At 44.3% G+C, this 21,592-nt stretch overlaps 1 protein-coding gene across 2 annotated transcripts in view; it reads left to right on the top strand.

Annotated features, from left to right (window-relative positions):
- The window catches only part of LOC124006157 (tripartite motif-containing protein 3-like), a 40,797-nt gene continuing 19,205 nt past the window's right edge, over positions 1 to 21,592 (top strand). Inside the window, exons 1-2 of one of the 2 annotated variants that reach the window (XM_046315971.1) lie at positions 1 to 161; positions 21,288 to 21,465. In XM_046315971.1, the coding sequence (XP_046171927.1) occupies positions 21,320 to 21,465 (146 nt within the window). In that variant the 5' untranslated portion in view covers positions 1 to 161; positions 21,288 to 21,319. Of the gene's footprint in view, positions 162 to 11,688; positions 12,060 to 21,287; positions 21,466 to 21,592 lie in introns of those variants that run through there. The other variant, XM_046315972.1, reaches the window with a different exon arrangement.

Below are 21,592 nucleotides of genomic sequence, written 5' to 3'. Positions count from 1 at the left end.
TCTCTCGCTCCTTTTCTTCCCAAACACAGCAGACACCCTGCCCTTTATTCCTGTCTCACCGTTCTCTCTGTGTATTCTGTTATAACACAGGAGGACTCTGACAATGGACAGCTGTGGACTTGGATGCTGACACTTCTCTCTAAGGTTGCCTGGAAATTCATGTGAGTACAATCCTCCCATTCCGCCTCTCTCTGTCTGTCTCGCTGTTTTCTCGGTGCTTTCTCCCCAAGCCAGCGGTAGTGCAGTGCAGTGCTATGTCCAGGGTTTCTCGCTACATATGGATGCAAAGAAGAGTTTGAATAATTTATTACAGTATCTCGTCTGGTGTCTGTGCCTCAGTTCGGTGAATCTCAGAACAGGAACAAGCAGTGATTATTGACCACTTGGCATCTACGGCTCTGAGCTGTTGCTGTAGCTTTTCTATTCATAAGAGGTGAAATGGCATTGTATGTGAGTGGGAAATGGCACATGCACACACACCTCTCCATTTTAGCTCCTGACTGCTTGCTCTGCTCATTAGCAGGTGGGCATCAATGCTGCAGTCTATGGGTAGGGCTCATGGCTGGGTGAGGTTACTGTATTTTGGAGAATTTATCATATGTTTATCTATATTTATGTTGTTTCAATGTTATATTCTGAAATTGCGATGTTATGTTTCAATGTTACACTCTTAGAAAATAAATGTGCTAAAATGCTTCTCCAGCTGTCCCCAAAGTAGAACCCTTTGAATAATCCCTTTTGGTTCCAGGTAGAAGCCATTTGGCTTCCATGAAGAGATTTCTACATGGAACCCAAAAGGGTCTAAGAAGGGTCCTCCAATGGGGACAGCTGAAAAACACTTTTGGAACCTTTTTCCCCCCTAAGACTGTATGTTAGGACATGATGTTGTGTTTCAGTGTTATGTTAGTAATATAATAATAATATATGCCATTTAGCAGACACTTTTATCCAAAGCGACTTACAGTCATGTGTGCATACATTCTACGTATGGGTGGTCCATGATGTTGTGTTTCAGTGTTATGTTAGGACATGATGTTGTGTTTCAGTGTTATGTTAGGACATGATGTTGTGTTTCAGTGTTATGTTAGGACATGATGTTGTGTTTCAGTGTTATGTTAGATAATGATCTTATGTTTCAGTGTTATGTTAGGTAATGATCTTGTGTTTCAGTGTTATGTTAGGTAATGATCTTATGTTTCAGTGTTATGTTAGGTAATGATCTTATGTTTCAGTGTTATGTTAGGTAATGATGTTGTGTTTCAGTGTTATGTTAGGACATGATGTTGTGTTTCAGAGATATGTTAGATAATGATGTTGTGTTTCAGTGTTATGTTAGATAATGATCTTATGTTTCAGTGTTATGTTAGGTAATGATCTTGTGTTTCAGTGTTATGTTAGGTAATGATCTTATGTTTCAGTGTTATGTTAGGTAATGATCTTATGTTTCAGTGTTAGGTAATGATCTTATGTTTCAGTGTTATGTTAGGTAATGGTACAGTAAGCTCATGTGAATCAGCTGATTAGGTCAATGTTCAAGTCATTCTATGGCTCTTCATTTGGCATTGTATTGCCACTGGGTGGGTTGTCTAGCTACCTCTCCTATCCTGCATCAAACATTATAGATGTCCAGGAGTGCTTTAGTCTGTTGCAGTGCTGGGTTATGTTGGGTTGTTGCAGTCAGGTCTGATTAATGGTGGGAGCTGACTACAGCTAACAGATGTTCCCAGATCTGTTAGTATATTACATTGTGCACTATTCGGGGAGCTGGCCACAGCCCTGGTCTTGCTCAGAGCAGGCAGCCCTGCATGCGTGAGATCAGACATCAGCAGTGATGACACAGGCCACAGTCTACCAGAGGATGGTCTGAACCTAGGACTGGTCTGAATGGTTACACAATGCTGTCACTATTACTGTTGTGTTATGTGTACTAATACAGTATTGTGCTGTATTAATGATGTCATGAAATAAGTCTTTGCTTGTAATTCCATGCTGCTTTAGGGGAGATTAATAGACAATAGTGCATTGTGACTGTGTGGAGAGGGAGAGAGGGAGACCACCAGTAGTTTAGTTCATGAAAGACAGTCAGTGAACATCTATATGTTCCTTGGGGTCACCAGCAGCCAGTTGTCATCAGAGATGTATCAGCTGTCACTGATGTAATTTTACCACTACAGGTGGTTGGAACTGGGAAGAATATCATTCTTCACCTGGTCTCCTATCAGTTTTTTAGCCACAAGGACAGCTAGGTTAAGAGACCTATACTTCACCTCTTCACTGTGTGAGTTAGTGTCCTCCAGGAATATGCATAGTCTGTGTTCATTTTACTGTGAAGTAAATTGATTGGTTTAAAATACACTAAAACATTTGACTTGATGTGATTTGTTGGAACGTTATTAGAGTGATAGTGTTTTAAGCCTCAGGGCAGCCAGCAGGAGATTCATTCTTAACTGTATTTGACCCTTACTGCTATTAGTATCAAATAGAGGTCGGCCGATTAATCGGAATGGCCGATTAATTAGGGCCGATTTCAAGTTTTCATAACAATCGTAAATCGGTATTTTTGGGTGCCGATATATATTTTTTTATACCTTTATTTAACTAGGCAAGTCAGTTAAGAACAAATTCTTATTTTCAATGACGGCCTAGGAACGGTGGGTTAACTGCCTTGTTCAGGGGCAGAACAACAGATGTTCACCTTGTCAGCTCAGGGGATCCAATCTTGCAACTGTACAGTTAACTAGTCCAACGCTACAACCATTGCACTAAATGAGGAGCCTGCCTGTACGCGAATGCAGTAGGAGGCAAGATAAATTGCTAGCTAGCATTAAACTTATCTTATAAAAAAAATCAATCAATCATAATCACTAGTTATAACTACTAATCCAGTTTAGCAGGCAATAATAACCAGGTGAAATTGTGTCATTTCACTTGCGTTCATTGCATGCAGAGTCAGGGTATATGCAACAGTTTGGGCTGCCTGGCTAATTGCGAACTAATTTGCCAGAACTTTACGTAATTATGACATAACATTGAAGGTTGTGCAATGTAACAAGAATATTTAGACTTAGGGATGCCACCCATTAGATAAAATACAGAACGGTTCTGTATTTCACTGAAATAATAAACGTTTTGTTTTTTCGAAATTATATTAATGACCAAAGGCTTGTATTTCTGTGTGTTATGTTATAATTAAGTCTGATTTGATCGAGCAGTTTGACTGAGCAGCAGCAGGCCCGTAATCATTCATTCAAACAGCACTTTCATGTGTTTTGTCAGCAGCTCTTTGCAAACACAGCGCTGTTTATGACTTCAAGCCTATCAGCCTAATGGCTGGTGTAACCGATGTGAAATGGCTAGCTAGTTAGCTGGGTGTGCGCTAATACCGTTTCAAACGTCACTCGCTTTTAGATTTGGAGTAGTTATTCCCTTTGCGCGGCAAGGGCCGCAGCTTTTGTGGAGCGATGGGTAACGCTGCTTCGAGTGTGGCTGTTGTCGATGTGTTCCTGGTTCGAGCCCAGGTCGGGGCGAGGAGGGGGACGGAAGCTATACTGTTACACTGGCAATACTAAAGTGCCTATAAGAACATCCAATAGTCAAAGGTATATGAAATACAAATGGTATAGAGAGAAATAGTCCTATAAATACTATATTAACTACAACCTAAAACTTCTTACCTGGGAATATTGAAGTCTCATGTTAAAAGGAACCACCAACTTTCATATGTTCTTCTGTTCTGAGCAAGGAATTTAAACGGTAGCTTTTTTACATGGCACACATTTTTACATGGCACATACATGGCACATACATGGCACATATTGCATATGGGCACATATTACTTTCTTCTCCAACACTTTGTTTTTGCATTATTTAAACCATATTGAACATGTTTCATTATTTATTTGAGGCTAAATAGATTTGATTGATGAATTATATTAGGTTAAAATAAGTGTTCATTCAGTATTGTTGTAATTGTCATTATTAGAAATAAAATAAATAAATAAATCTGCCAATTTAATCGGTATAGGCTTTATTGGTCCTCCAATAATCGGTATCGGCGTTGAAGAATCATAATCGGCCGACCTCTAGTATCAACATCACAGATCTCTTTCTCCACGCATCACATCACAGTCCTCTTTCTCTAGTCTCCAAGCAGGAAGGGACAGTCATAACATTCCTATTAATGAGATCTAATACTAGATTTCAGATGTAGGGTCGTGATCATCCACAATAGAATAGTCCTGTAATGCATAACAGTATTAATGACAGTTTTCGGAGTCACTATCTACAGTGGTTCAGCATTAGTCTGATTTGGGGAGTGAAAAGCAGCATTTAACCTCGTCATCTGACCACCTTGGAGCGATTTTGCGCCTATTTTGGCCATGCATTCAGCAGTGGTCTAGTGGTCAGTACCCCCCTCCCAAGGTGCGGACTCCGGCCGCAAAACCTGAACCTATAGGGGAGGGTCTGGGTGGGCATCTGTCCACGGTGGCGGCGCTGGACGTGGACCCCACTCCACCATAGTCTTAGTCCGCCTCTGTGGTCTCCTAGGAACGGCGATCCTTGCCGCCGACTCTGACCTGGGAACCCTAAACAACAGGCCCACCTCTGGACTGAAGGGACACCTCTGGACTGAGGGGCTGGCAGCTCCTGGCTGGCGGACGGCTCTGTCAGCTCCTGACTGACGGGTGGCTCAGATGGCGCTGGGCAGTTGGGCGGCTCAGGCGGCGCTGGGCAGACTGGCGGCGCTGGGCAGACGGGCGGCTCAGGCGGCGCTGGACTGAGGGGCTCTGCCGGCTATGGACAGGCGGGAGACTCCGACAGCGCTGGAGAGGAGGAAGGCTCTGGCGCCTCTGGACTGAGGGGCTCTGGCGCCTCTGGACTGAGGGGCTCTGGCGCCTCTGGACTGAGGGGCTCTGGCGCCTCTGGACTGAGGGGCTGAAACTCTGGTAGCGCCGGACAGGCGGGAGCACCTGTATTGATGGGACGGAGATGCAGCCTAGTGCGGGGTTCCGGCACTGGTGGTACCGGGCTAGGGACACGCACCTCAGGGCGAACGCCTTGCATACTACGCTAAATCAACAGCTCTCTCTCTTCACTCTCCTCCAATTCTATTAACACCTCCTCGAGTGTCTCCTCATCTCCCATCCGTTCACTCTCCTCCAATCTGTCCAATAATTCCTCGACCCTCTCAGACTCAGCCCTCAGCTTCGCCGACAGCTCTGATTCCATCCATGGCTCCTTACGGTAAACAGGAGTTGGCTCAGGTCTGACTCCTGACTCTGCCACACTCCCTGTGCCCCCCCCAATGAATTTTTGGGGCTGTCTCTCGGGCTTCCTACCGCGCCGCCGTGCTCGTTTCGCCAACCTCATTCTCCTGTAGCCCTCCTCACACTGCTTCAGCGAATCCCAGGCGGGCTCCGGCACTCTCCCTGGGTCGACCGCCCACCTGTCTATCTCTTCTCAAGTTGTATAGTCCAGATAATGCTGCCTCTGCTGCTGCTGCTGTTGCCTCTCCTGCTGCTGCCTTTGCTGCTGCTGTCTGTTACCACGCCGCTTGGTCCTTGGTTGGTGGGTGATTCTGTAATGGTTTTCCTCCTCTTCGTCTGAAGAGGAGAGGCGAGAAGGATCAGAGGACCAATATGCGGCGTGGTAAGTGTCCATGGTTGTTTATTTAAACAAATAAACTGAACACTCCATACAAAACAATAAACGTAACGTGAATAACCGAAACCAGTACCGTGTGGTGTAAAACACAGACATGGAAACAATCACCCACAAACAAACAGTGAAACCCAGGCTACCTAAGTATGATTCTCAATCAGAGACAACTAACGACACCTGCCTCTGATTGAGAACCATACTAGGCCGAACACAGAAAAACAACCTAGACACACAAAACAGAATGCCCACCCAACTCACGTCCTGACCAACTAAAACAAACAATTAACACAATAACTAGGGTCAGAACGTGACACCTTCTGAATTCCAAGACACTGACCACCAGGTTCACTATCTATGTGTCTATGACTGTGCCTGTGCTGTATATAGTCTTGTACACCACTATGTTTCTTTGTGTTTGGAGTGGAGAGGTGAGCTCTTTTCCATTTCAATGTGTTTAGGCTGACTGCATCTAGCCTCATTTATCCCACATGAATCAATAAACTCAAGTCAGGACTACAGTATGGGCTATTTCAAATGGCACCCTATTCACTATGTATTGAACTACCTGTGGCCAGAGCTACTAATTTCAGACAAAGTGGGCCTCCTATGGGCCCTGGTCAATAGTGCACTATATAGGGAATAGGGTGCCATTTGGGATGCAGACAGAGGCTCTGTGAGCGAAAGTAGTTAGCAGCAGATTGCAGTCTGGCTTGACAGGAGTCTGGGCAGTGGCCCATGGCTGAGTGTGAGTGTGTCGACCTTTCTGAGATCTGCAGTGTGTGTGTGTGTGTGTGTGTGTGTGCTGGCGGTAGCCTCTGAAAAATGCCGCATACATGGGTGTGTGTATCCTAATGAGCTGCTGTTATGCCGAGGACTGTGTCCAGGTGCCGAGGACTGTGTCCAGGTGCCGAGGACTGTGACAGAGACCGGCTTCTCCTGATGTGTCCATGTCCTCTGTCTTTCCCTCAGTAACATTAGTCAATCCACAGTCCTGCAGTGATAAGCTCTCTGACCTAAATGGTACCCAGGGCCCTGGCCAAACGTAGTGCATAGGGTGCCATTTGGGGTGCTATCAGTGTATCGTTTCCTGTCCGTGTGCATCCAGAAACCATATATTGGAATTGTACCCATCTTCCACAATAGGAAGATCAAACAAGACAGAGCATAATAGAGCTTTAAAAAAGTATCTCTGATCTATTATTGACTTGTTCTGAAGAGTGTGTATTCAAGCCCTTAAAGAGACCATCCAGTATCTCTTTCTGATCAAATTATCTTCTTTTATTGTCGTTTCTTAACCAAAGCAACTGGAGAAAGTTGGCTTTTGGAGTTGAGATACACATTTAGTGGAAAACAGATTCACTCCTATTTATCCTTAAAGTATTTCAGTAAAATGCTGTAGTCATACACAAGGGAAAAGTCCCAGATGGTTTTGGTGAAGCTCTTATTCCAGGTCTGTGTCCGTTGCACTTTCACTAAATGACATGTCAATGAAAGGTGGGATGTCATCCAGCCACGTCTCCTTTCAGTTACATTCCGTCAGGAGGTAAAGGGATAGAGACAGACGTCCCTCATGCAGCACCCTGACATGTAAAGACACTGGTATGAGTCCTAAATGGCACCTTATTCCTTATATAGTGCACCACTTTTGACCAGGGCTCTTGGCCTCTCTGGTCAAAGTAGTGCACAATATATAGGGAATAGGGTGCCATTGGGGATGCAATGCTGGTGTGCTACAGTATCACTGCTGTATGAATGATGATCAATGGGTACCGAGAGCCAAGAAATAAGTTACTCTTGACTATCAGCTGCACCTTCCAATTATTCATGAACAAGGTTGCTTCTCTGTTGCTTCTCTGGGCATCCATGTACTTTAAACCTGGGGTCAGCTGCATTGACTTCACGTATTTTCAGCCTCTCGCACCCCTTCTAAATAGGACTACAGAACAGTCCTCCAGCTTTGTAAACTAGGGGCGATTTAAATAATGCAGGGATCCAAATACTCAATTACTGTTCAGCCATGCACGACTCATCTGATGCAGCAGTCTTGCGTATAGTGTGTTCCCAATGTATTTCATATAGCCTGTACAATACATCAGTGTCTGTCTCCTAATGTGAAAGATGTCCATATATTGGATATTCTGTATGCTTGATGTGTTCCTTATGTATCCCCATTCCACTACCTTGACCTGGGTCAGGGTATGACCCCAAGGTACTGGTGGGGAGCGGAGAGTCGTTTTGGCTTTATACAGTATACATTATATCCCTTTTCAGGAGATATCGTTTAAAAGATTATGGTTAAGGTGAAATATCCTTGTCTTGACAATTTTATGCATTCTTGTTTGTTTGACAAATGAGCGGGGCGTCCTATTTCTACCACCACTCGTACATTGTTATCTGGAGCCCTACTCTTTCGCAAATGCAGCGTAGCTACTGTTACTCAAGTCCAGTCTCTGCTGTCATGCTTCCCTTGGACACAGACATACACTACCGGTCAAAAGTTTTAGAACACATACTCATTCCAGGGTTTTTCTTTATTTGTACTATTTTCTACATTGTAGAATAATAGTGATAGTGAATAATAGTAAACAGTGTTAAACAAAAAAATATATATTATATTTGAGATTCTTCGAAGTAGCCACCCTTTGCCTTGATGACAGCTTTGCACACTCTTGGCATGCCCAGCCATTCTCTCAACCAGCCTCACCTGGAATGCCTTTCCAACAGTCTTGAAGGAGTTCCCACATATGCTGAGCACTTGTTGACTGCTTTTCCTTCACTCTGCAGTCCGCCCATCTCAAACCATCTCAATTTGGTTGAGGTCGGGAGATGGTGGGGGCAAGGTCATCTGATGCAGCACTCCATCACTCTCCTTCTTGGTCAAATTGCCCTCCGTATGTGTTATTTCATAGTTTTGATGTCTTCACTATAAAAATAAAGAAAAACCCTTGAATGAGTAGGTGTTCTAAAACTTTTGACCGGTAGTGTATCACTCCCAGTGACAAATAGGAGAAACCGACATCCTTGCTGTCTTTCACAGAGTGCTGTGAAAATTGAATCTGGACTACTTCATTCTAAATGCTATCTAGATGACTACTGTATAATGACATGCACACAGCAACAGATATAGCTGGAAACATAGCCAGCGTCTATATTTAGACAGCACTGTAGGCCTACACTTAGACAGCACTGTAGGCCTACAGTACAACACAGTACATCACCAAGGGCTAATGCATCCCACATTAGGCCACTCTTCTGCTGCCCACCTCCCAACTGACTGCTCTGCCAGACCTATGATGTACAGACAGTATAGAACTGTATCTTTACTGTATGGCTGTCTATGTTCGAGACACTGGGACCAAGGCTGTGTCTGATAAGACACCCTATTCCCTATGTAGTGCACTGGGGCTCTGGTCAAATGTAGTGCACTAGATAGCGAATGTGGTGTTATTTGAGCCCCACCCCAGGAGTTGTGTATTGTGGTGAGTCTTCATCAGAGCCACTCACTGACTCCTATAGAAGCCCTCTTTGCTCTGTGGCGTTTCACTTATGCAACGTTACACTTAGCAGAGAGAGAGTATTATTATTCAGGCTCAACTATTTATGTGATTCTAAGTGGAGTCTTCTGCTCTGTGAAGATGTCTGTCTACAACGGATAAAATCAATTGCTATGCATTAGTCATGCAAACAGCAGTAGGCCTATATTCACTTCTTCATCCTGACATACTTACATTAAGAGACTCTCTCACACACAGTGGTGAGTCACTCGGATAGGGAGAAAGATGCAACAACAAAAATCATCTTGTCTTCTAGTTCATTCACACGCCAAGTCAGTGGTTGGAGTGTCCCCCCCTGGGATTGGAAGGTTGGGGGGTTCGATTCCCGGGAGAGTTACCAAGGACTCTAAAAATGGGACTCGATGCATCTCTGCTTGACTCTCCGCATTAAGGAGATGGATTGGCGGTAAGGCCCTGCGACAGACTAGCTTCCTGTCCAAGGGGGTGTACTAGTACATCATGCTGCTTCAGAAACAGGAGATTGGCGCATTGGGCAGGAGCCCTTCTGGCTTGGACAGGATGATACAGCCATTACCAATGCCCATCTCCTGGCCAGTTAGGGTGTGGTTGTGGTGCTCCCATGGTGTGGCTTTAAGATGAGAGTTGACTCGACATGTTAGTTACGGGAGCGTGTGAATGTGTGTGATGGTGTCATTAGAGGCTGCGATCCAGACAGTGGCCTGAGCCCAGCCCTGCAGGAAGGAGCCCATTAAGCCACTTAGTGCAGAAAGAGAGTGGGTGAGATACCGTCAAAGATGATTTGATGCTCCCCTCTCCAAAGCATGACGAGAACCCCTTTCACACAGAAATCTATACTGACATCATGCTGACATTAAGGGCAGTATGACAGGGTTCTTAGGTGAGAATTACTGTAGACGTGTATCACTCCTCACTGGATTAATCAGATTAAAAAATCAGGTCTGACTGTGGTTATTATCTGATATGGATTTGTGTCCCAAATGGCTGCCTATTCCCTTTATAGTGCAATGCATGACATAGGGAATAGGGCACCATTCGGGAAGGAATCTGAGTCTGTCTCCATTGTGGAACAAAATCACTTTCTGTTGTTTTCCTTTTCTCTCCATGTATAAACTGTCAATCACATGTTGGTATTTTAATATATGATTGAGGGTTACATACAGTGTTTGAAAAACCCCTTTCAGGCTCTCTGAAACCAATTCACCTTTCTGTGTGAGGTTACAATTCTGTGTAAACCTTGGCTTAAGAATATCCTCTTCACACTCACTGTTATGTCTGCCATTCAACCCTTCTCCACGGACTTGTCAGAGTGCATTATTGGATAAAGCTGTTGTCTGGTGAACACTGTTTTTAAAGACAGATTTATGTGGCGAAGCAAGTGGGAGGGAGCTGCCTGGGGAAGTGTAGGTGAAGGGAGGGCAGGGCAGGGGAGGGGAGGTAGACTGCCGCAGGCCTAGTGTTGTGACTAGCAAACATACAGAAAGATCGAGGAGGGAAGACTGCTGCAGGCTTAGTGTAGCAACTAGCCAGCACACACACACAGCACAGAGAGAGAGAGGGGAGGAGCCTGAAAGGTTTGGCTTGCACCCCTCTGATGTCACTGTTCAGCTGCTACCATTCAGCCGCTGAGAAGAGAGGGAGGGGGCAACAGAGGGAGAGAGGGAAGGGGCTTTGGCTCGAGAGAAGCAGGGAGAGAGGGGCTGGGGTTTTGGGGGGGAGTGAAGGGGATCTGCTGAGATTCTTAGTCACTGGTATTGTAATGGCTGGGCATGAAAAACTATGGGCCCTATAGCCTAGCATGCTGCTTCTGCTGCTGGCTGAGAACACCTCCAACAGTAAGGCACCCTATTCCCTACATACTTTTAACAAAAGTAGTGCACTATGTATGGAATAGGGTGCCATTTGGGAGGTAAAATAAGAATGTCTAATGCTAGGCTAGTTGCTGAGATCCTACTGCTACTACTTCTGGGGCGGTTTAGAAAAGAGAGGGAGAGAGAGAATGAGAGCGCTGAAAGCAGAAGGAATGTCATTGTTAGAGCTGCTCTCATCAGTAAAGACAGCTGCCTCTGGTTGCTCTGGGTGTTGGACTGAGGGAGGCTATAGCAGGTTAGCTCACCCTACTCTCTCTTTGTAGAAGCTAGCTCCCTGCATATTTCTCTCTCTGTAGAAGCTAGCTCCCTGCATATTTCTCTCTGTGTATAGAAGCTAGCTCCCTGTGTATTTCTCTCTCTCTCTCTCTCTCTCTGTTTGTCTGTCTGTCTGTGTATTTCTCTGTGTCTAGAAACTAGCTCATCTACTCTGTGTGTATAGAAGCTCCTTACCACTATACTACTGCTACTTACCTACAGACAGACACAGGCAGTCAGGCCTCTCAGAGCTACTGTTATTCCGCTCTCCTCTGGGACAGCTGGGAGTCAGGCAGGAGGCAGTACAGGGGAAGGAACCAGGGAGGAATTTGGGGAGTGCCATTTTAAGGTTTCCTATATTTTCTGCTTCCTCTTTCAGCACCAGAACAACACAACAGAGACAGGAGTTAACTGGCTGTAGCTACAGGGAAACAAGCTCTATGCTGTATCTACTGTGTCAAGTGATCAGAGGAGAGAGAAAACGACAGCTAGGAGGGAGGACAGAAAGAGGAGGCAAAGAAGGAGGGAATCCCAGCGTTCATTGTGGTCTGTTTGTGAACAGAGCGGTCTGCTGGTGTGTTGCTCCATCATAGGAGATTGAGTGATCAGTTGAATTGAAGTGTTTCTGAGGAGAGATTACCCACTGAGCCTCAGCTGAGCCCTGCACATGAAAGATGAGTCCAGACTGAGGGCAGACAGCCTACAGGCTGTGGTGGTGGTGGTGGTGAAGATGTGAATGGTGAGTGGACGTTTCTCTCTAAGGGAAGACTTGCATTTCCTCCTCAAGCTTATGCATTAGCTCAACGGACTGACACATGCTTGTATTCACATTCATTCTCTGGGTTAGTTGTACAGGGCTGTGGTGGTGAAGAAGTGAAGGTTGAAGCAAGTCTATGACATCATCCACTCTTATGAATTCTAGGATATCTGTGGGTTGATGTTTCTCACATATCAGGGAGTTTTCCCATCTCTGTATTCCATTCTCTGGATTCGTTTTTATCCAAGTAATTCACAGGCCTGTAACTATGTAGCATGGTATTACCAGCCTGTAACTGTGTAGCATGGTATTACCAGCCTGTAACTGTGTAGCATGGTATTACCAGCCTGTAACTGTGCAGCATGGTATTACCAGCCTGTAACTGTGTAGCATGGTATTACCAGCCTGTAACTGTGTAGCATGGTATTACCAGCCTGTAACTGTGTAGCATGGTATTACCAGCCTGTAACTGTAGCATGGTAGCATGGTATTACCAGCCTGTAACTGTGTAGCATGGTATTACCAGCCTGTAACTGTGTAGCATGGTATTACCAGCCTGTAACTGTGTAGCATGGTATTACCAGCCTGTAACTGTGTAGCATGGTATTACCAGCCTGTAACTGTGTAGCATGGTATTACCAGCCTGTAACTGTGTAGCATGGTATTACCAGCCTGTAACTGTGTAGCATGGTATTACCACAAGCTACCATATGTCCTTTTTTAGCGCATCATATTTTCTCCAGCATTGGCTGTTTGTGGTTACTTTCTTAGATAGAACCATTTTTAAAAATCTAGAACCTAAAAGGGTTATTTGGCTATCCCAATAGGAGAACCCTTCAAATAACACTTTTATCCCCTACGAATGTACAAGGTTAAGAGGATAGAGTTGTGATACAGTATTTCCTGCCCTCCGTTAATATGTTATTTTAGACAGTGTGGACATTGTTCTCTTATCAGGCCTGATCCTGATAAATCCCCACAGATTTAAGGCCAGTGGTCTTTTGTTTCGTACTGCTTTCTAGCCATGGGAACCTGCCAAGTTGTATCACACAGTCATGCTGGGTCCCAAATGGCACTCTCTGGGGCCTGGTCAGAAGTAGTGCACTGTATATGGATTATGGTGCTATTTGAGATGCAGTTTATGAATACCTGCTATGGGCTCTTTGTGTAGGCAACACAAATATCAGAGTTGTAACGTCATTTCAAAAGTCGTTTTAAACATGATCTATACATAATCTTAGGTGTTACTGACATTTATTTGTGTTCATATTGTGCAGAGCAGACAATCAACACTGCATAACAGGTTATATCATCTAAGAGCCTAGTGAGTCATAAAAGGATTTACTATTCCATGTTACAGTAGAATATTTAAAAAAAAATGTTTGGGTGCAAAGCTGTCAGAATAGGGCCTAACCGTGGATGACATAGCTTTAACAAATAAGCTACTGCATAAAGACATATTTATTACCAAACCTAATATAGAACAATAATAGAACAAACTTAGAAGAATAAGACAAGCTTTTACATATGATGCAAAAATGAAGTGTCAAGGTTAGAGGTCGACCGATTTAAACGTAATGGCCGATTTAATTAGGGCCGATTTCCGATTGTTATGAAAACTTGAAATCGGCCCTAATTAAATCGGCCAAACCTATTTGGCCTAATCTTTTTTCTTTACATCTTTATTTAACAAGGCAAGTCAGTTAAGAACACATTCTTACTTTCAATGACGACCTGGGAATGGTGGGTTAACTGTCTTGTTCAGGGGCAGAACGACAGATTTTGTCAGCTTGGGGATTCAATCTGGCAACCTTACGGTTAACTAGTCCAACGCTCTAACCACCTGCTTTACATTGCACTCCATGAGGAGCCTGCATGTTACGCGAATGCAGTAAGAAGCCAAGGTAAGTTGCTAGCTAGCATTAAACTTCTTAGAAAAAACAATCAATCAATCATAATCACTAGTTAACTACACATGGTTGATGATATTACTAGTTTATCTAGCGTGTCCTGCGTTGCATATAATCGATACGGTGCGCATTCGCGAAAAAGCACTGTCGTTGCTCCAACATGTACCTAACCATAAACATCAATTCCTTTCTTAAAATCAATACACAAGTACATATTTTTAAACCTGCATATTTAGTTAATATTGCCTGCTAACATGAATTTATTTTAACTAGGGAAATGGTGTCACTTCTGTTGCAACAGAGTCCGGGTATATGCAGCAATTCGGGCCGCCTGACTCGTTGCGAACTGTGTGAAGACTATTTCTTCCGAACAAAGACAGCCAACTTCGCCAAACGGGGGATGATTTAATAAAAGCGCATTTGCAAAAAAAGCACAATCGTTGCACGACTGTACCTAACCATAAACATCAATGCCTTTCTTAAAATCCATACACAGAAGTATATATTTTTAAACCTGCATATTTAGCTAAAAGAAATCCAGGTTAGCAGGCAATATTAACCAGGTGAAATTGTGTCACTTCTCTTGCATTCGTTGCATGCAGAGTCAGGGTATATGCAACAGTTTGGGCCACCGGGCTCGTTGTGAACTCATTTGCCAGAACTTTCCATAATAATACATATAATACATAAGACATAACATTGACATAACATTGAAGGTTCTGCAATGTAACAGGACTATTTATTCTTATGGATAAAATATGGAACAGTTCCGTATTTGACTGAAAGAATAAACGTTTTGTTTTCGAGATGATAGTTTCCGGATTCGACCATATTAATGACCGAAGGCTCATATTTCTGTGTGTTATTATGTTATAATTAAGACTATGATTTGATAGAGCAGTCTGACTGAGCGATGGTAGGCAGCAGCAGGCTCAGAAGCATTTATTAAAACAGCACTTTCATGCGTTTTGCCAGCAGCTCTTCGCAATGCTTCAAGCATTGAGCTGTTTATGACTTCAAGCTTATCAACTCCCGAGATTAGGCTGGTGTAACCGATGTGTAAGGGCTAGCTAGTTAGCGGGGTGCGCGCTAATAGCGTTTCAAACGTCACTCACTCTGAGGAGTAGTTGTTCCCCTTGCTCTGCATGGGTAACGCTGCTTCGAGGGTGGCTGTTGTCAATGTGTTCCTGGTCGAGCCCAGGTAGGGGCGAGGAGAGGGACAGAAGCTATACTGTTACACTGGCAATACTAAAGTACCTATAAGAACATCCAATAGTCAAAGTTATATGAAATACAAATGGTATAGAGAGAAATAGTCCTATAATTCCAATAATAACTACAACCTAAAACTTCTTACCTGGGAATATTGAAGACTCATGTTAAAAGGAACCACCAGCTTTCATATGTTCTCATGTTCTGAGCAAGGAACTTAAACGTTAGCTTTCTTACATAACACATATTGCACTTTTACATTCTTCTCCAACACTTTGTTTTTGCATTATTTAAACCAAATTGTTAATGTTTCATTATTTATTTGAGGCTAACTTGATTTTAGTGATGTGTTATATTACGTTAAAATAAGTGTTCATTCAGTATTGTTGTAATTGTCATTATTACAAATAAAAATAATAATATGCAGATGAATCAGTATCGGCTTTTTTGGTCCTGATGAAGCTGTGGGTGGTAGTAGCAGTGTGGTGTAGCACTGGGTCTGATATGTGGGCTGATATGTGGTACAGTAGCACTGGGTCTGATGAAGCTGTAGGGCTGTGGGTGGTAGTAGCAGTGTGGTGTAGCACTGGGCTGATATGTGTTACAGTAGCACTGGGTCTGATGAAGCTGTAGGGCTGTGGGTGGTAGTAGCACTGTGGTGTAGCACTGGGCTTATAGTAGCAAGCCTTCCTCTTTTCTCTCTGCAGCATCTACAATAAGGCCTGTCTGTATCAGGGCCTCAGTGGCACGTGGCTGGTGTCACAATGATCTGCTCCAGGCCATGCTGTAGCTCAGGCTCTGCTCTGTCCTGCTCCTGAGAATACAGCTTGGCTGCCTGAATACAGACAGGCCTATAGCCCGGCTCAGTGGCTCTCAGCATTATAATAATAACTCTATTGGCTGTCTCTCAGAAGACAAAGACCATACAGCATCTAACAAGTAGCCAACCAAAAACATGTTAAATATAGGCTAATATGGGGTATCTACAGATTGTGAGAAAAATAGCTGCTTGATTAGTGAATGGGCATTGACCATGTTAGAGCAGTATATCGATGTACAAGTCACTAATAGTTACCACTTCGTGGCAGTATGTTGGTGATGTCAAATCAAATTGTATTATTCACATGCGCCGAATACAGCAGGTGTAGACCTTACAGGGGAATGCTTACTTACGAGCCCCTAACCAACAATGCAGTTTAAAAACATACGGATAAGAATAAGAAATAAAAGTAACAAGTAGTTAAAGAGCAGCAGTAAAATAACCATAGCGAGACTATATACGGGGGGGTACAGAGTCAATGTGCGGGGGCACCGGTTACTTGGGGTAATATGTACATGTAGGTAGAGTTATTAAAGTGACTATGCATAGATGATAACAACCGAGAGTAGCAGCAGTGTAAAGGAGGGGGACAATGCAAAAAGTCTGGGTAGCTATTTGATGAGATGTTCAGCAGTCTTATGGCTTGGGTAGAAGCTGTTTAGAAGCCTCTTGGACCTAGACTTGGTGCTCTGGTACTGCTTGCCGTGTGGTAGCAGAGAGAATAGTCTATGACTAGGGTGGGAGTTTTTTAGGCCCTTCCTCTGACACCACCTGGTATAGAGGTCCTGGGTGGCAGGAAGTTTGGCCCCAGTGATGTACTGGGCCGTTCGCACTACCCTCTGTAGTGTCTTGCGGTCGGAGGCCTAGCAGTTGCCATACCAGTCAGGATGATCTTGATGGTGCAGCTGTAGAACCTTTTGATGATCTGAGGACCTATGCCAAATTTTTCAGTCTCTTGAGGGGGAATAGGTTTTGTCATGGCCTCTTCACGACTGTCTTTGTGCTTGGACCATTCTAGTTTGTTGGTGATGTGGACACCAAGGAACTTGATGCTCTCAACTTGCTCCACTACAGCCCCGTCAATGAGAATGGGGGCGTGCTCGGTCCTCCTTTTTCCTGTAGTCCACAATCATCTCCTTACTCTTGGTTACGTTGAGGGATTTTTTGTTGTCCTGGCACCACACAGCCAGGTCTTTGACCTCCTCCCTATAGGCTGTCTCGTTGTTGTCAGTGATCAGGCCTACTGTTGTGTCATCGGCGAACTTAATGATGGTGCTGGAGTCGTGCCTGGCCGTGCAGTCATGAGGAAACAGGGAGTACAGGAGGGGCCTGAGCACGCACCCCTGAGGGGCCCCTGTGTTGAGGATCAGTGTGGCGGATGTGTTGTTACCTACCCTTACCACCTGTGGGTGGCCCGTCAGGAAATCCAGATGCAGAGGGAGGTGTTTAGTCCCAGGGTCCTTAGCTTATTCATGAGCTTTGAGGGCACTAGGGTGTTGAACACTGAGTTGTAGTCAATGAATAGCATTCTCATATAGGTGTTTGTTTTGCTTTGGTGGCAAATGGCAGTGTGGAATGCAATAGAGATCATCTCTGGATCTGTTGGGGCGGAATGCAAATTGGAGTGGGTCTAGGGTTTCTGGGATAATGGTGTTGATGTGAGCCATGACCAGCCTTTCAAAGCACTTCATGGCTACAGACGTGAGTGCTATGGGTCGGTAGTCATTTAGGCAGGTTACCTTAGTGTTCTTGGGCACAGGCACTATGGTGGTCTGCATAAAACATGTTGGCATTACAGACTCTGAGAGGTGGAAAATGTCAGTGAAGACACTTGCCTGTTGGTCAGCGCATGCTCACAGTACACGTCCTGTTAATCCGTCTGGGCCTTGCGAATGTTGACCTGTTTAAAGGTCTTATTCACATCGGCTGCGTGATCACAGTCTTCCGGAACAGCTGGTGCTTTCATGCATGTTTCAGTGTTATTTGCCTCGAAGCGAGCATAGAAGTTGTTTAGCTCGTCTGGTAGGCTTGTGTCACTGGGCAGCTCTCTGCTGTGCTTTCCTTTGTAGTCGGTAACGGTTTGCATGCCCTGACACATCCGAAGAGCGTCACAGCCGGTGTAGTACGATTCGATCTTAGTCCTGTATTAACGCTTTGCCTGTTTGATGGTTCTCCGGAGGGCATAGCCAGATTTATTATACGCGTCCGGGATAGTGTCCCGCTCCTTGAAACGGCAGCTCTAGCGTTTAGCTCAGTGCGGATGTTGCCTGTAATCCATAGCTTCTGGTTGGGGTATGTACATACGGTCACTGTGGGGACGATGTCATCGATGCACTTATTGATGAAGCCAATGACTGATGTGGTGTTCTCCTCAGTGCCATCGGAGGAATCCCGGAACATATTCCAGTCTGTGCTAGCAAAACAGTACTATAGCTTAGCATCTGCTTCATCTGACAACTTTTTTTATTGATCTAGTCACTGGTGCTTCCTGCTTAAATTGTTGCTTGTAAGCAGGAATCAGGAGGATAGAATTATGGTCAGATATGCCAAATGGAGGGCGAGGTAGAGCTTTGTATGCTTCTCTGTGTGTGGAGTAAAGGTGGTCGAGTTTTTTCCCCTGATGCTAATAGAAATTTGGTAAAATGGTTTTCGGTTTCCCTGCATTAAAGTCCCCGGCTACTTGGAGTACCACCTCTGGGTGAACGTTTTCTTGTTTGCTTATGGCGGAATACAGCTCATTCAATGCTATCTTAGTGCCAGCCTCAGTCTGTGGTGGTATGTCACTGGGCAGCTACGAAAAATACAGATAAACTCTCTAGGTAGATAGTGTGGTCTACAGCTTATCATGAGATACTCTACCTCAGGCGAGCAAAAGCGTGAGACTTCCTTAGATGTTGTTCACCAGCTGTTATTTACAAAAATACATAGTCCGCCACCACTTGTCTTACAAAACGCTGCTGTTGTATCCTGCCGATACAGAGTATAACCAGCCAGCTGTATGTTGAGAGTGTAGTCGTTCAGCCACGACTCCGTGAAGCATACGATATTACAGTTTTGAATGTCCCGTTGGTAGTTTAATCTTCCTCGTAGGTCATCGATTTTATTCTCCAAAGATTGCACGTTTGCTAGCAGAATGGAAGGAAGTGGAGCTTTATTCGATCGCCTACGAATTAAAATAAACTGGAAGAAAAAAACCCACAATCGGTTGGGGACACGTAGAATGTCAGTCTTCTTCTCCGGACCCGTTTTACATGATGTAGGGGTTAATCTGGGCTCTATATGACAGATGTACAGCATGTCATCATCATGGCATCTCTACACTGTTAATCTGTGTTCATATAGACAGTACAGCATGGCATCTCTACACTGTTAATCTGGAGTTGACCCACTGATACAAATCATTGTAATGCCAGCTCTGGCTGGCCTGCCAAAACCACTGATTTGTTATTTTACTGTACTCTAAAAATGTAATATAGAAATAAGAGAAACAAATAAAAAACATTAAGTTAATAGGTAGTGTCCGAAATGGCACCATATAAGGGATTAGGGTACCATTTTGGACCCTTGTTCTCTAGTTACCTCTGTGACACACACCTCTGAGTTTCAGTGAAATGGTTCATTTCCTCACACTAGGGGATGAATGTATGACTGCTGCTGGTGGTGTGCATAATTAGATTGTCTTTGAGCTGAGCCCTGTGGCCCTGCAGTCGTAATCACATGGATCTAATTGTCTCCCCAGTCATTAAGTCATGAAGCAGTTCAGTAATATTACCTTAGTTATTACCTTAGTCCCCCTGGGGGAGCTGGAGTCTGTTAGTGGAGAGGAAGACTAAGAGACTGCCTGGAAGAGGGATAACTGGGCCCAAAATGTGTCTTCTCCAGCAGGTGGCATTTTTTCATTTTTCAAGTGAGGAGTGTATAAATGTGTTATTTAAAAAATAAATTAACCTTTATGTAACTAGGCAAGTCAGTTAAAAACAAATTCTTATCTGCAATGAAGACCTACCGGGGAACAGTGGGTTAACTGCCTTGTTCAGGGGAACAGTGGGTTAACTGCCTTGTTCAGGGGAACAGTGGGTTAACTGCCTTGTTCAGGGGAACAGTGGGTTAACTGCCTTGTTCAGGGGAACAGTGGGTTAACTGCCTTGTTCAGGGGAACAGTGGGTTAACTGCCTTGTTCAGGGGAACAGTGGGTTAACTGCCTTGTTCAGGGGAACAGTGGGTTAACTGCCTTGTTCAGGGGAAGAACGACAGATTTCTTACCTTGCCAGCTTGGGGATTCGATTCAGCAACCCGGTTACTGGTGCAGCGCTCTAACCACTAGGCTACCTGCCGCCCCAATGAGATGGTGTCAAAAATATTGAATGGCCTATTTGCTACTTGTGGCTTATTTGATCGAATAGAAGTTTCGTAATGATTAGGTTGTTACGAGTGTACGAATATAAGTAGGACGCGTGACATTTTGGCAACCTTGACAAAAAAATATGAGGTGTTATATCAGAATTGAGCCTAGTCGTCACTAGTTACCATAGCCACAAAGTCATAAACCCCACCTATTTCTACAATTGATCTTCTTAAAATTGGATTTTAAACCTAACCACACTGCTAACCTTAATGCCTAATCCTACCCTTAAATTAAAACCAAAAATAACATTTTTCAGAGACAATTTTGACTTTGGCTGTGGTAACTAGTGGAAACCGTTGTGACCATTGTTCACACGCGTACACACTCTCATTGGCTAGAATAGTCCCACCTGATTTTGCCTCCTCCGTACTTCCTTCCATTTTTGAAATGAATTTATTTCCATTGTTAGATAGGCCGCTAGTTTAGCTGGTCCATATAAGGGATCATCTGTGTTTACAGGATAGGGTTGAATCAACTAGGAGAACACCCTTTACTTTGTCTCCTGATGATGATGCCATTGTTTCTGGACATCAAGTCATTCTTCTATACAATGACATGACGCCCTCTTCCTGCTGTGAAGCCATGAACTGGTAGTGAGCCTGTTCTCCCTTCCTAAGCTCCTCTTTCTCTGTAGTTGTATTCTGATTCTCTATTAATTCACTCTCTGTCATGGATGTAAAGGGAATTAACTTGTGTAAGAAAAATGGTGTAATGTCCCTCTAGCCAATGCTTTCACCAACCCAATGCCTCGACAATCTATGAAGAAAATTAAGCAAGAATACACTCCTTGGAAAAGAGTCTGAATTCTTAACGCAGTTTGTGTGTCAGTGTTCTCACCCGCTCATCTCGCTCTCTCTCTCCAGGTGAAGAGGTGCTTGTGCTCCCTCTCCTGTGAATGTCTGTCGCCATGGCGAAGCGTGAGACTGGCAGCACCAGCCCAGTGGTCCGGCAGATTGACAAACAGTTCCTGGTCTGCAGCATCTGTCTGGACCACTACCACAACCCTAAAGTCCTGCCCTGCCTACACACCTTCTGTGAGAAGTAAGTCTCTACCATACACCATACACCTAACCACTACCACAACCCTAAAGTCCTGCCCTGCCTACACACCTTCTGTGAGAATTAAGTCCTGCCCTGCCTACACACCTTCTGTGAGAAGTAAGTCTCT

The sequence above is a fragment of the Oncorhynchus gorbuscha genome, linkage group LG19 (assembly GCF_021184085.1).
Source record: "Oncorhynchus gorbuscha isolate QuinsamMale2020 ecotype Even-year linkage group LG19, OgorEven_v1.0, whole genome shotgun sequence".
NCBI lineage: Eukaryota > Metazoa > Chordata > Actinopteri > Salmoniformes > Salmonidae > Oncorhynchus > Oncorhynchus gorbuscha.
Note: the sequence above shows the minus strand (reverse complement) of the source record. Positions and strands in the feature narration are given on the sequence as shown.